General features: G+C 36.9%; 2 protein-coding genes across 2 annotated transcripts; one reads left to right on the forward strand and one right to left on the reverse strand.

The window, feature by feature from the left end:
* Positions 1–1635: 1635 nt before the first annotated feature.
* On the forward strand, positions 1636–9174 carry LOC131006817 (ubiquitin carboxyl-terminal hydrolase 24-like). Its single transcript, XM_057933970.1, has 7 exons — positions 1636–1894; positions 3041–3694; positions 3786–3973; positions 5298–5557; positions 6154–6299; positions 6835–7011; positions 8611–9174. Exons 1-7 carry the CDS (start codon positions 1880–1882, stop codon positions 8797–8799), a joined length of 1629 nt encoding a protein of 542 aa, XP_057789953.1. The 5' UTR covers positions 1636–1879; the 3' UTR covers positions 8800–9174.
* A 905-nt stretch (positions 9175–10079) lies between these two features.
* Positions 10080–11018, reverse strand: LOC130990417 (uncharacterized). Its single transcript, XM_057914680.1, has one exon. It carries the CDS (start codon positions 11016–11018, stop codon positions 10080–10082), a length of 939 nt encoding a protein of 312 aa, XP_057770663.1.
* Between the last annotated feature and the right edge of the window lie 4135 nt (positions 11019–15153).

Genomic DNA, 15153 nt, shown 5'->3' on the forward strand with positions numbered 1-15153 from the left:
AAGGATAAAAGCATCAGGGTCATTCGGAGGGGATTTAGGCACTACGCGTGCCATGGCTGAAGAAAAGAAGAAATGAGCAATGCTGGGGACTAAGCAGAGCGGACGTGGTCAAGAAAGGGATTTCAGAGTTGGAAGATAGATGCAGCGCTGGGAAGATTGGCGGTCCCACTGGTTGACAACGACCTCGAAAAGATTCTCTCTAACAGCCAGGGTCACTATCAGTGCCACTGTAGATACATGCTATTCGAATTCTAATATACAAATTCTCTCTTCTCCGTCTTGTTGTTCTTGCTTTTTCTCTCAATTTACCAACGCACAACAGGTGAATTACTATCCTCATAATCGAAGGGTGAAAATTATCGGACTCATCAAAACTCAAAGGCAGGCGTGTAAAAAATTGAAAAATATGAAAATTCTTTTTAAATATATCAATCGGTCAAAATCGAAAATACAAAAAATATGCATGGTATGTGTAAAGATGTGTAAGAAAATAGAATTGATGTCGATACAATTAAGAATGCTCTAGTACTTTAGGGGGTGTTTACTATGAAGGATTAGTCTTGATAGATAAAAATTATAAGACTAATCCCTTATTTATTTTGATGGATTGAAACTTTGAAATATTCCAAGATGTTTAATTATTTCTATTATTTAAAGCTAACTTTACTTATTTTTATCTCATTGAAAGAATGAGATTAGAGAAATCCTATTCTTGAAAATAAAAATATTCAATCATGCTCGTCTCCAAAAAAAATAGGACACACAAATTAAGAAAATGTAGATAAAGTAAGAGAGAAATAAAGTAAATGAGGAGAGAGATAAAAAGAATAGTGAAAAAGTAAGAGAGAGATAGAGATAATAGTGAAAAAGTAAGAGAAATATAAAGTAAATGAGGAGAGAGATAAAATATATTTTTTTCTTTTTTAGATTGAGATGTTATTAGGGATGACAATCGGGTACGACGGGTACGGATAGTGACTATCCATACCCATACACACGAACTAAATGGATAGTGGTTTTTAACCACGAAACTATCCATGGATATCAAATGGTATCCAAACCCGCTACCCGCGGATACCCGCTACCCGTCGGGTATCCACGAATCCACTATCCGTCGGGTATTCGCCACCCGCTATCCGTCAAATACCCGCCACCCACTATCCGCTAGATACCCGCTATCCACTATCCATTGAATACCCGCGAAATAAAATTTAATTATAAATTTATAACAAATTTAACGGGTATTTCACGGGTATTTTCGCGGATATTTTTCGCGGGTAAATAAGTTTCGCGGGTATGAATAGTAAGTATCCAAACTCATACCCACGAACTAAATGAATAGTGAATTGCAATCACGAAACTATCCGTGGATATCAAATGCCTCTCAAATCCATCCTAATAAGTTCGGATTTTCGCGGGTATCCATTACCTGCGGGTAAATTGCCATCCCTAGACGTTATAAATGTAACGCTCAAAAAGAAAATTTGAAGCATTATTATTGGAATAAAGTGAGAAATAATTTAAAAATGGGGTATTTTTCATACACAAGCTGGAGAGCATTTTAAATTTCCACTAAATTTCCCAATACAGTTAAAGTATTTTATTCTAAATAAAAATAGTTTTTTAACCCAATAATTGTTTTCCTTTTCCTAATTTCTACTCCCACTTTCTCTCTCACACATTTCACCCTTTTTCCCCACAGGGCTTTTGCGCTCGGCGCTCTCTTTCTTCCCCTCTCTCTGTCTTAAATTTTAATGTCTTCTGCTGTGTCCTCGCTTTCTCTGTCTTCCGACATCGTTTCGAGCAGACGGCATTGTTTCATCCTAGATGCCCAACCGTTGTGCTCTTCCATGAGGTCCTCGATGCTCCCATTCTCAACATGACTGATAATCAGGTCCGCGCAAGATGATTGTTTTTTTCCTTTCTGTAAATTATACTAGTAATTTGTGCATGAGAAAAACTATTCATTGAAACTGGTAATCTGGAGTTGATAGGGTACTATGATTAACTTGTTTTGTGGATGTTTGAGCTGCCTCGAGAATGACTGTGGGCTAGGGTTTTATGTTTTCCTCGAACATTTGCTGGAATTTAGATACTTCGAAGATAATAGAATATTGCAAACTGATTTCAGGTCAATGTAACTAGCATATTTCTTTATGCCGGGAATCTGAGGCTTGCTATTGAAATTGATTTCGTGTCTGGCATTCTGGCTTGGTTGCTTGCTTATGATTTTGGAAATGAGAGAAAATCTGGATAGTTCTCTTACACAAAGATAAGTTTGGTGGGTAGAGCTAAGGAGCTAAATAATGTATATAGGCTTATAAGATGAAAACATTTCATGCTTAAGAGATTGTAATTTGATTATTGTTTCCAATTATCAACATTTTTTGCCATTGGATTTGGGAAAAACTAGTACTTTTCTCATCATAGGTAGTTTAAGCATGGCTTTTTTGCATTTACATTATTATATAATAGATTTAATTCACTTGTAATAGGCTACAGTGTTGTTATAGAAGATCATATAAACCAGTTCTAAAGGTGGAGAGAGGGGAAGAGTGACATATTACCAGATGTGCAACTAATCCAACAACCCATTCACTTTTTTGTTTATACATTGTAGTATATTTTTAAAAGAGGAAGCTGATTGCACCAGAGATGAGATTTTTCACCATATGCATGGTGGGCCTTTTCTGCAATGAGTATGACCTTGTAGGCAGTATGATGAAGGTGTTAGTTTCATCATTTTTAGGATGGTATTATTTGTTGTGCTTAATGTTAAAGTATGTTAAGCTTGTTTGTTCCTGTTATTCTGAAAACACAGTTACATGCTAAGTGAGCACGCTGGTTTACACATTCGGTACTTGAATATGATTACTATGTGTTTCAAAACAAGATGTTCCCGAGATCTTCCCTGTAATTCAGATGCAGCATTGTTCAATGGAGGATATGGCAGCATTGTTCAATGGAGGATATGACTAATGCATTTGACTGTTTGAGGAATTAGCGTGTTATCTCTTGGACCTTATTTTTTGTATTTCAGGTGTTGGTTTTTGGATCTTTTACTGAAGATGAGATCAGATCCATGCAATGTCAACCACAAAAGAATGATACACAGATAATATTTGGTTCTTTGGATTTGGAAACTTTAAGATCTGTGGGAATTTTCAGTACAAAATTGACTGAGCTTCATTCACCTAATGGATCTGAGAGTTCAATACCTGATAATACACCAAATAAAATGCTCCCTTGTGATAGCAGAAGTACACCAGTCTCAGAAGTTGCTGTGGTGGAAGAAAATGGGTGCCCCAATCGTACCATCTGTCCTGGCGATAGTGGTTTGAAACAATTGAAGCCCGCCAAAATAGATGGACATGCATCAGTAGGTTCTGATAGTGCACACAATTTATCTAAAAAGTCAACCACAGAGCTGCCTGATATCAATGGAGTGAGGGAGTTATTTTACTCAGAAAATATTGTTTTGCATGATTCTGGAAATGGTATTCAGCAAGTGGACTCTGTATGGAGCACCTACAAGGATTCAAATTGGCCAAATCCTATTCGTAGGAGTTTTTTGCCTAGAGGTTTAGTCAACTTGGGAAACCTTTGCTTTCTCAATGCGACTCTGCAAGCTCTACTATCATGTTCTCCCTTTCTGGAGCTGCTGCATGAGCTAAGAAATAGTAATATACCAGAGGTAGCCTGTTGAATCAACATTTATTGAATAGTAAAGTAATTTTATCTTGTAATCCTGCTCACAAGAGTTCCATTTCTTTTGCACATTGTAGATTGGTTATCCAACATTGCGTGCATTTGTTGATTTCATTTCTGACTTCGACATGCTCCCTGACTCAGTTGAAAAGAGGAATGAGAATACTGCTCTTCAAACTGGAATACCATTTCGGCCTGTCATGTTTGACTCCATATTGAAGAGTTTCACTCCTGATATTCCTGATAACTTATCAGGCAGGCCTAGGTTTGTGCATTGTGCTTCTGTATTCTTTTCTGTCTTACTCTGTTTGCCGTCATTTTGTAGTCTCTCATATTGCAACAGTTTCTACTTGACCTCTATTATGGTGAACATGGGGGCACTTTTAAGGAAGTTTTTCTCTTCTCCTGCACTGGATAATAGATTTGTTTGTTATCCGTAAAAACTAAGTACTATTAGACAGTGCCCTCTTTTAGGAAGTAGCTGGGTCCCACTTTGTCAACATTTTTAGTGCAGTCATTGGTTACAGTGCCCCTAAATGTTTGCTTATGCAAGTACATAATTATTATAGCCACGACTTAGGGAAATCAATTTTCATTTCTAATGTCTATTTTTCCAATAAAGATTCTTGGTAATCACTATCAAAGGCAAGTCAATAGTGTAACCCAATTGAGATCCCCATTTGATAGTGCCATATTACTGTAGCTTTCTACTAAAGAAATTGATGTTGGGACCAATGGTATGATGACATTAATACTTACTCCCTCCGTCCGCCAAAAGTATTCCACAATTACTATATTTGGCGTCCGCAAAAAGTATTCCACTTTCCTTTTTAAGCCATGGTCCCACCATCCATTTTTATATTTTATCCTTACAAACACTCTTTATTTACAAAAAACCCACCCCAAATTCAATCTCAACCACACATCTCATTAAGTGGTGGGACCCTTTCTCCACTACATCAATATCATCACACATTTTATTAAACTTCGTGCCCGGCCAAAGTGGAATACTTTTAGCGGACGGAGGGAGTATAATTTAAACATTGAATCATTTAAATTTTTATTAAGGGTGCGTTCTCTTTGATTGTAAATTTATCATGAGAAAATGAGGGATAAGCAAAGCTGGGAAAATTTTATCACACCATTTTTATATCTCATGTACTCTAAGGAGGAAAAGATGGGAAAATATTATCACACCACTACCCCATGATAATATTTGTCATGAATTGGAGCGAAGATGAGGGAGAAAAGTGCTCCCCGAATTCTTTTCCATCCTGCCCGGGAAAAATTATCCATCATACAGAACATGTGTAAAGAGTGGAAAAGGGATGAAAATATATATTTCCACCCTTTCCCATCAAAGAAACGCTCCCCAATTAAATTAAAATGAAAATCTAGATCTTTCATCTTTGTACTTTTTATGTGTAGTTGCTGCATTGAATTATATCTTTCCTAAACCTCCATTGGTAGGTAAAAGAGTAAACTGTTTTCTCAAGCATGTTTTATGAACTGTAGCATGTATGTGTCAGTCCATCTTGCACTGAAATATAAGAGCTTCTTTTGATCATCGGATTCTGCTTGACTTTCAGACAAGAAGACGCGCAAGAGTTCCTAAGTTTTGTCATGCATCAGATGCATGATGAATTGCTTAAACTTGACGGGCAAGTTCCAAATGGAAATGGAAAAACTGCATCATTGGTCTCTTCGACTGATGATGAAAGTGAGGATGACAACTGGGAGACTGTTGGTCCAAGGAATAAAACTGCAATAACAAGAACTCAGAGTTTTCTACCCTCAAAGTTGAGTTCCATTTTTGGTGGTCAATTAAAAAGTGTGGTGAAGGCAAGAGGTGGGTCAGGGTTTGGAGTTCCTAACTCAATGAATCTGCATGGATATACATTTCATATGTCATCAGTAATCCTTCTCTACTTGCTTCTCATTCTTAATTAAATGCCTTTCCATGAACTTCAGTAATAAGCTATTCTTGCTACTTTGATCAAATGATAGGCTGAATGGGTCAGCAGTACAGTATACTGTTTAAGACTGTGATCCAATTCTTGAAATAGTAAACCCAAAGAAGAAGAATCATGCTGGGAAAAAAATAAAAAATTCAACCGGTTTAAACCTATGGAAGTCAGGCTATATAATTGTTGGTGGATGAAATCATTCAAAACAACCATGCTTTTGAAAGAACAAAAACTAGTGGACCTTGTTTCGAGAAGTTCAACAAAGGGAAAGTACTACATGCATTTAAACGAGTTTTTACTGTGTTTTCTGGTAAAATATATGATCAAGAGATGGGTGCTCATCCACATAAAAGACAGTGTCTAGAACTCTAGGAAATAGAACGATGACTTTCATCCACCCTGTCCTCATCTCATGTTTATATTCTTACTGCCTGCTATCATTTGTATATAATCTCATAGCTTATCTTGTATTTAGCAGGTAACAAGGCCTCTGCTACCATACAGCCATTTATCCTGCTCCACCTTAATATTTGTCCTGAGCCTATCTGTACAGTAGAAGATGCACTTAGATTGTTTTCTGAGCCAGAAACACTTGAAGGGTATAGAATATCAGCAGCTGGAAAGGTATATCTTATGTGATAATTAATATAGGCATTTGAATGGTTTGATATGGGGCACCCTGCTTTATTCATTTCCCTTCTTTTCATGTCCATCTCATATTCTTTGGCTCTTTAAACTTCCTCTACATATCTTTTTTCAGCATATAGAACAACCTCAAGTCTAGCAGTAAGTTGTTTTAAAATGAATGGTTGGGTTGCAACTTCTCTGCTATCTGCTATGGTGTCAGGATTAATTGATTCATTTTCTCAGTTAACATTCTTGTTCATGATGAAATTTCCTACTAAGATCATTCTTTCCAATATGACTCGGTATCAGAAAGCCAGGTAGGATAGGAATGTAATAACAATTGCAACCAAATGATAGACAGCAAGTAAAGTTAGAAGTTCCTGCAATAAGTAGTTTTTTGCATATAGATTAGATCTTCAACTGCTATACTATAAGTTCTCATGTCAAGAGTTATTTTATTTATTTATTTAAATTTTAATTATGATGAGAAAGCACGTGATGTATGTTTCGTCCCAATTTGACTGATATTCAGGCTGAGGTGGTAACTGCCAGTAAATCTGTTAAGATTTCGGAGCTTTCTGAAATTATGGTTTTGCATTTGATGCGCTTTAGCTACGGAAGCCAAGGAAGCACCAAATTGCACAAAACTGTGCATTTTCCTTTGGAGCTGCTTGTTGGCCGTGAATTGCTCGCATCTCCAAGCTCTGAGGTGATACTTGCTTTTGATTTTGATTTATTTTTTTAGTTGACTATATAAAGTATATATGTACACATTATAAATAGGGATAGTATCCTCTTGAAACTTTCTGCCCGTAGTAATTTAGGAATCATGCTTCTTTATGTACAATAGTGCGTATTTTTTGATTATGTTTTTTATATGTTACTGTAATACTTCTCTTTGTTTGTGACAACCATAGATCATACAATGATCAATGGTCCAAAGTTGGTGCCTAGGCAACTTAGGGGAAAAGTTTCATTTGATCTACACCATATAATCTTTAATATATATATGTATATGTGTGTGTGTGTGTGTGTAGAGAATGGATTTTAGGTGTTTGTTCATGTGTAATTCTCACTATTACCCATCCGTGTGTGTGTATAAATGAGGCGTTTGGTTTGGTGGATGAGATAGATATGATTGATAAGATTGATAGGAAGATTAAATAATCCACCCTAGGGTGATAAATTATCATCCAATATGATGAATATAGCGTGTGCGACGAGTTATCCATCATAGACCAAATCATGCAAATCAAACACTTGATTAAGTTGGATTATTTATCAATCATGCCTCATCACTCAAACAAAACGCCTCCATAGTGGATCATATGAGAACTTTTACTAGTGTAGGAACTAGGAACCAATCTTGATCATTGATGTTCTTATGATCTGCGATTGTCATGAATGAAAGCATTATTGTGATACATAAAAAGTGTTAATCATCAAAGAATCATTGTTGTATGTATAAAAAAGAATGATTGTGTAATGTGTATGTAAAAAAACATGGTTCCTACTGGAACTCATCCCTACTATATATATAGCACTTCTCCATTGGACTTTTAGCATTATATGATTGACCCTATTGTAGCCTTCTGTTATTTGTTTCCTTCCTTCCATAGAGGGCCTCAACTTCAACTTTTACTTAATAGTTTATGTTTTCTGTTAGCATGAACTGTTGATGAGTTGAGATTCAGTGAAAATTTTCAGATGATAACAGAGCCCATAAGACAAAAGAAAGACTTATGAATGCTTCCCTGATGAACTCATTGTTCCAATTGTGGAACATCAAATAAGTCTTTTGGGAAGGATAATAACATGCATTTTCCTGTGGGGTGATTTAAGGTTGCATCAGAATTAGACATGTCTAAGAAGAGCTAGAAATGCCCTGTAAAAATGTCTTAAGACATTAGTTTGAGCTTTTGCTATGACAGTGGTAGGAAAGTGAAATGGTAGTTCCTGTTTATCTCTCTCCTCAGTAGATTTAATATTGGTACTAGGGGGCTAGATATTTTCACTGCAGAAGTAGTCTTCTGGATATTTCACTGCAGAAGAAGCCTTTGCATTAGTACTGCAGGAGTGTATTTACATTATTATCCAGCTCTGATATATTGATCATGTGTTGCTTTGATGACTTCTCCTGAAAATATATTGAAACTCTATTAGATCTTCAAGAACACTAATTTGTAGAACACCTTCTTGGTGACTCAATGCAACGAGCTTTCTATATGATGCTAATAGAATATGTGCTGGAATGCGTGGAAATATACATTGTTGATGACAATCTTCTTCCCCAAACTGATTGATGTAGGCTAGAAGGTACGAACTGGTTGCTACGATCACTCATCATGGTAGGGACCCTTCAAAGGGACACTACACTGCAGATGCACGTCACCCCAATGGTACATGGCTGCGTTATGATGATGCCTCCGTCACACCCATTCCTAAAAGCAAGGTGCTGCACGACCAGGCATACGTTCTCTTCTACAAACAATTGTAGCTGATATGTATCCAGATTTATTGTACATGTACTCTATTAGGTTGCGTGAGTATAGAATCTGGTGATGTTGATGACAATAGCTAGTGAAACGGAGAAACACAATAGTATTGCATTATTTCTCAGACTGGGCCCCTGATGATTTCAACGATTGAGAAGCATGTAATTCAGCTTGAACCAGTTGCTGGCAGTTTGGATTATGGTGGTTGTGATGAGATGAGCCCAGGTATATTGAAAACGTGTTGATTGTACTGAAATCAGGGTAGAAGGGTGACATTTTGTTGGAACGGCTGTAACGTGATTCATTGATCTGAGAACTCAAAAGTTGATTCATTGATCTGAGAACTCAAATGAGCAACGTTGGGTTGTTTGGTGGAATTATTTTTGCAGTGTTATTCTGGACTCATCGATCACCTAGAAGATGACTATCCAGCTGCATTGTTTTTGTTCTAATTTTTCCAACCTATTTGCAACAGTTTCGAAGATCTTGTGTACGATTAAATGCTGTAGTTATTGAAGGGTTTTCACAGTAGGTGATTATGCTAGCTTATAGGTTATAATATTATGTTTTTAAGCTTTTGGAAGCTACTTAAATACAAGATCTTTCTTTCCGTGGTCAATTTTTCTTAGAAAAAAATCGAATATTTTGAAGACGGTCCAAGGATGGTTACAACTGGAAGAATGATTTGAAATAAAAAGTTATATTTATCCACGTCTTTTGAAAAATGATGAAATACGAACATGCAAGATTTTAATGAAACAGCACAATAAGATCTTTCCATATATATAATATAAGTATATAACATAGGCAGAGGTGTGCATTGCGGAATTGAAAATCGAACTACATATCACATATGGGAACTGTATCGCATCGATTGAAGTACTAAAATCGAACCACAAAAACTGTCAATTTTGATGGCAAAAATTGTCAATTTTGGTCGATTTAACCAAAACGATCAAATTTCATTAGTTAAAAGTTATACTAAACACACTAACATGTAGCATTAGTTAAAAAATATAATGCACATAAAGCTATGAATACGTAGGTAACTGCCAAAAAAACAAATACATCCAAATAGAATCCAAGAAAGTTCACGTATATGGTTCGTTTGGTACGAATAATTAAGGTATATAATATTACACTCTAATATCTTGTTTGATAAAAAATAATACGAAACACACGATTCTTTATAAATTAAAAGCCCGAAAATGTTATATATATATATATTTTTTTGATCAGACAATTAATATCATTTAAAAATGGCACCAGAGATGCCAAAAAGTTATACAAGTCGAGAGATAAGATCGTTAGAGCTCCACGATACAAAATTCATGTCAATATCCACTACACCGAATGTACGATTCCAGCCCCAAGTTCTAGCTTTGATTTCCTGGATGAAGTCACCGACTACCGACTCTTTTCCTTCGAATATTCTCTCGTTTCTTTTCTTCCAAAGCATCCAAACACATCCGATCCATATCATCTGCAGCAGCCTCCGCACCTTCTTATTTTTACCACAATGACTGAACATTTCCCAATGCATAGCTGTCGATGCTGGTCTTGCCATATTAATACCGCACCATTTTTGTATCTCGTCCCAAATCTCTTGAGCTTTTGCGCATGTGGTAAACAAATGAGAGCCAGTCTCCTCTTGGTCATTGCATTGTTGACACACCTGATCTTCTTCACGCAAGAGCACGCCCCTCTTTCTAAGATTGTCACACGTCAGCAATCGATTCCGAAGTAGTCTCCACGCTGTTACCGCGGATTTATGAGGCGCAGGCGTCTTCCATACTGCCGCCACTCTCCAATTGTCGGCAGTGTGATGTGTATTCTCGTTTCTTCTTGACTTGATCACATCATAGGCGGATTTGGTGGTATATTTGCCATCTGCTGCCTCTGTCCATTCCCACCCATCTTTAATACCTGCAGAAGGACAAAAGTTTGCAATAATACTTGTTAGTGATGACACCGCCTCCCTCTCTCTTTCCCTGATATCCCTCCGCCACTTCAATTCCCAGACCCAGCTCCCCCCTTCCCACCTTCCGGATTCGCCCACAGTAGCCTCCCTATTGTTGCTTAGGTGGTACAGCCTCGGGAAAGAGACTTTCAGAGGTTCCCCGCCCACCCACGCATGATCCCAGAACTTGGTTTGGTTCCCATCTCCTAGTTTCCTTTTCAGTTTTTCAAAATACCATCTCCCTAAATCCATTCCCCCCATTTTAATCACCTTCGCCCACCAGCCCGCTTTCCACCTGCACCCGTCTCTAAACACTACTCCACCCTCTCTCCATTCAAGAGCACCGTAAATGGAGTTTACTACCCTAGTTCACAATGAATCTCCCCCCCCCCCCAATACCTCCACATCCACTTGAACACAAGAGCAACATTCATCCATTCTAAGTTTCAGAATCCCAACCCCCCTTCATTTTTACCAAGACACAAATCACTCCATTTGACCCACGCAATGCGATCATTGACACCATTCCCCCCCACCCACACACACAAAATTACGGCACAAAGTAGTAAGAGCTCTCACAGTTGATTTAGGGATAAAGGAAAACGAGAGTTGATAGATAGGTATAGCTTGCAGTACTGCCTTTACCAATGTAATTCTACCTGCCAAGGACAACCGCGAGTTCCTCCATCTTACTATTCTCTTCCTGACCTTCTCCACCAAATACTTCCAATCGATGATGCTATTGAACCTACCGCCTACCTTTATTCTCACAAATTTGAATGGCGTTTTGCCCACCGAACATTGCAGTTTTTCGGCCAATCATTCTATTGTTGTATCGTCCACACCAATGCCCACTAAACAACTTTTGCTGAAATTCACCTTCAATCCAGACAAGAGTTCAAAGATCCACAATATATACCTGATAGCTTGGGCGTTCCCGTCGTGATTCTCCAAGATGAAAATCGTATCATCGGCATATTGCAAGTGTGAAATTTTAACCTTGTCCTTGCCAATTTCTGCCGGTTGTAAAAGATTTTCCCGTACCGCTCTGTCTGTTAAGGACTGCAATCCTTCAGCTGCGATGAGAAAAAGAAAAGGGGACAAAGGATCCCCTTGTCGGAGTCCTTTATCAAGGCGAAATTCGTCCGCCGACGATCCATTAAGGAGAATGTTTGCCGAGGCTGAGGAAAGACAGACCTTGATCTAGCTTCTCCATTTTGGATCGAAGTTAAATCTTTCGAGCATGATGTCCAGGTAGTCCCATTCAACTGAATCATAGGCCTTTGCAAAGTCGATCTTGAAGAGCATTCTCCCATTCCTCATCTTCTTAGCTTCGTTGATGGCTTCATTAAGAATGACTACACCATCGAGAATAAACCTCCCGCTAATAAAAGCACTTTGATTCTCTGAGATGATAGTATCCATGACCTTCTTCATTATGCTCGCCAACACTTTAGCAACCACTTTGTACCCACTACCGATCAGGGAGATCGGTCGGTAGTCATCAATATTGCCGCATTTATCCTTTTTTGGTATTAGGACGATGAATGACGGATTACCTCCTCTTGGAATCTTCCCGTTCCTGTGGAATTCTTTCATGAGGGTGATGAGGTTCCCTTTGATGGTCTCCCATGTCGATTTCTAGAACTTGAAATTGAAGTTGTCCGGCCCCGGGCTCTTGTTGGAATCGCAATTCCATAGTGCATCTTTGATTTCTTCCTTCGTGAAGTCCCTAACCAGCCATTCTCTGTCGGTATCTGAAAGTCTACGTGCCGTGAAATCCTCTGGTAGGTTCAGTAAAATCCTCCTTTTTTTCCTGAAGAAATTCTCGAAGAATTTCGTCACTTTAAATTTTAGAGTTGCCGGATTATCTACCCACTGATTTTCGAACCACATTCCAGCGATTTCATTCTTTTTTCTTTGCCCGTTGATGACTTTGTGATAAAAGTGAGAGTTAAGATCACCTTCTATGAGCCACCGGGTCTTGGCTTTCTGTGCAAGGAAGTTATTCTTGTTTCTGCAGTGAAGTAAGATTCGAGCTCTCACCTCATTCCTTTTTGTAATCTCATGATCCTCTAGGCCAAACACGTCGAAAATGTTATATTGATTTGAGGGATTATGTATACCACCTACGTAGGTGGTATACGTAATACAAATAATAATTATAATTATTATTAACTTTATATAATCTTAATACATCATATCAAACAACATACTATATTTTACAGATATTTTAATGCATTTTATCAAACATGATATTTAATATGACATGTAGTATAAGACATCATAGTCAAATACATCACACCTTATCCCATACTGTTACAACATATGAGGGGTATATATATAGGGTGTGGTTCTAGAGAGAACTATATTATTTGTGAGAACGTGAGAACCATCAAATCTAATGCATCCACTGTAAAAATTAATGCACTGAAAAAAATAAAAAAAAAATTGCTCCCTTCAAAATTCGAACCCAGGATCTGCATTCATCCAACAAGATGATGCATCTACCATAGATCTTGATGATCAAATGGCTGAAAATGGTTCTCCGGTCTTCTTTTATTTAGTAGTTCTTTCTTGAACCTCTCCCTATATAAATATATATAATATGGTTTCTCCTATATTATATAGAAGTAGGGATCTCAATCGAGCATTCGAGCCATCTCACTAAGTTTCGGGCCAACCCTATTGGATTGTCGGGTTATTTAGGTGTGTTCTAATTGGGTTGAGAACTTTTCGGGTTAGAAATTTTCAACCCTAACCCTAAATGTTTGAATTTTAGGTTAGTAGGGCTCGAAAATTTATTTAAAAAAATAACTATTATATTTCTTTTGATAATATTATATTTGTAACAAACAATTCCACACATAAAGATGATAATCATTTAACGAAAATGTATGCAACTCTTAAAGATATAAAGATGCACACATTTTCGTTAAATGATTATCATTTTCTAATTTTTACATCTAAACATTTTATGCTAAGTATTGAATTATAAACACAGAGAAGTGAAATGATAAGTATAACTTTCTAATATTGAATCAAAATAAATTTCACAAACTTTAAAATAAAAATAAAAATTATTATACACATTTTCAGAAACAAAGTAATGAAGTTGAAAAATCAAATAATGAAAAAAAAAATTCATATATCCAAGCGAACACATTATTTTCGGGTCAACCCTATCAAGTGTCGGACTATTCGATTACGAGCTATTCAGGCTGTAATTTTATTGGATTGAAAATTTTCAGTCATAAGACTCATAACTCTCTCGAATTGTCGGTCCATAAATTTCGGGTTAGATTAACATTCTTATACAATTTGGGGCTGAAATAATATGGACTGATATTTCCTCATTTTAAGCTAGAGAGTGTGTGAAATGGATATCGAATATTTTAGGGTTAATTGCCGGAAAAATCATATACTTTTTCGATTTTTGGTTATTTCCCATGACAAAAAAAGTTTGAACAGAAATCCATGAATTGAGAACAAGACGATCATGGAGGCAAGCGAGAGAACTTCTCAAGTCCTTAGCATGGGAGATGTAGTCCTTCAACTCATCTCTGGCGTTGAGATTACCTTGAAGGATGTGCTGCACGTTCCCACTGTCCGAAAGAATTTAATTTCGGGCATTAAGCTCACTAAAAAAGATTTTGAATTATTTTTCAAATATGATTATGTTGTAATTCGTAAGTGGGGAAAGTTCCTTGGGAAATTCTATGCCTCCGAAGGGCTTTTCAAACTTGGTGTTAGAGCTTGTAAGCCTCCTAAAGCAAGTGCTAATAAGAATGGTTTTACTTCTTCTGCTTACTTGCTTGAGTACTATGGTTTTACTTCTTCTGCTTACTTGCTTGAGTACTCTGATTTATGGCATTGTAGACTTGTTCATGTTAATCTAAATGCTATATAAAGATTAGTAAAAATAAATTTACTAAAAGTTGATGAATTTAACAATAAAAATGTGAAGTTTGTGTTGAAGCCAAAATGGCTAAGTTACCGTTTAAATCGATTGAGAGGAGCACTAAACATCTAGAATTAATTCACACCAATGTATGTGATTTAAAGTTTGTGCAAACTAGAGGTGGTAAAAAGTATTTTATTACCTTTATTGACGATTGCACAAAATATTGCTATCTTTACTTATTGAAAAGAAAATATGAGGCTATTGAAGCTTTTAGAAACTTCAAAAATGAAGCCGAGAATCAACTTGGATGTCAAATTAAGATGGTTCAAAGTGATAGAGGCAAAGAATATGTAGCTCCGTTTGCTTAATTATGCAACGAAAGTGGTATAATCCATCACACGCCGACTCCTTATTCACCACAATCTAACGACGGCTCCTTATTCACCACAATCTAACGGCGTTACTGAATGCAAAAATCGAACACTTAAGGAG

This window comes from Salvia miltiorrhiza, chromosome 1, assembly GCF_028751815.1.
Source record: "Salvia miltiorrhiza cultivar Shanhuang (shh) chromosome 1, IMPLAD_Smil_shh, whole genome shotgun sequence".
Lineage (NCBI taxonomy): Eukaryota > Viridiplantae > Streptophyta > Magnoliopsida > Lamiales > Lamiaceae > Salvia > Salvia miltiorrhiza.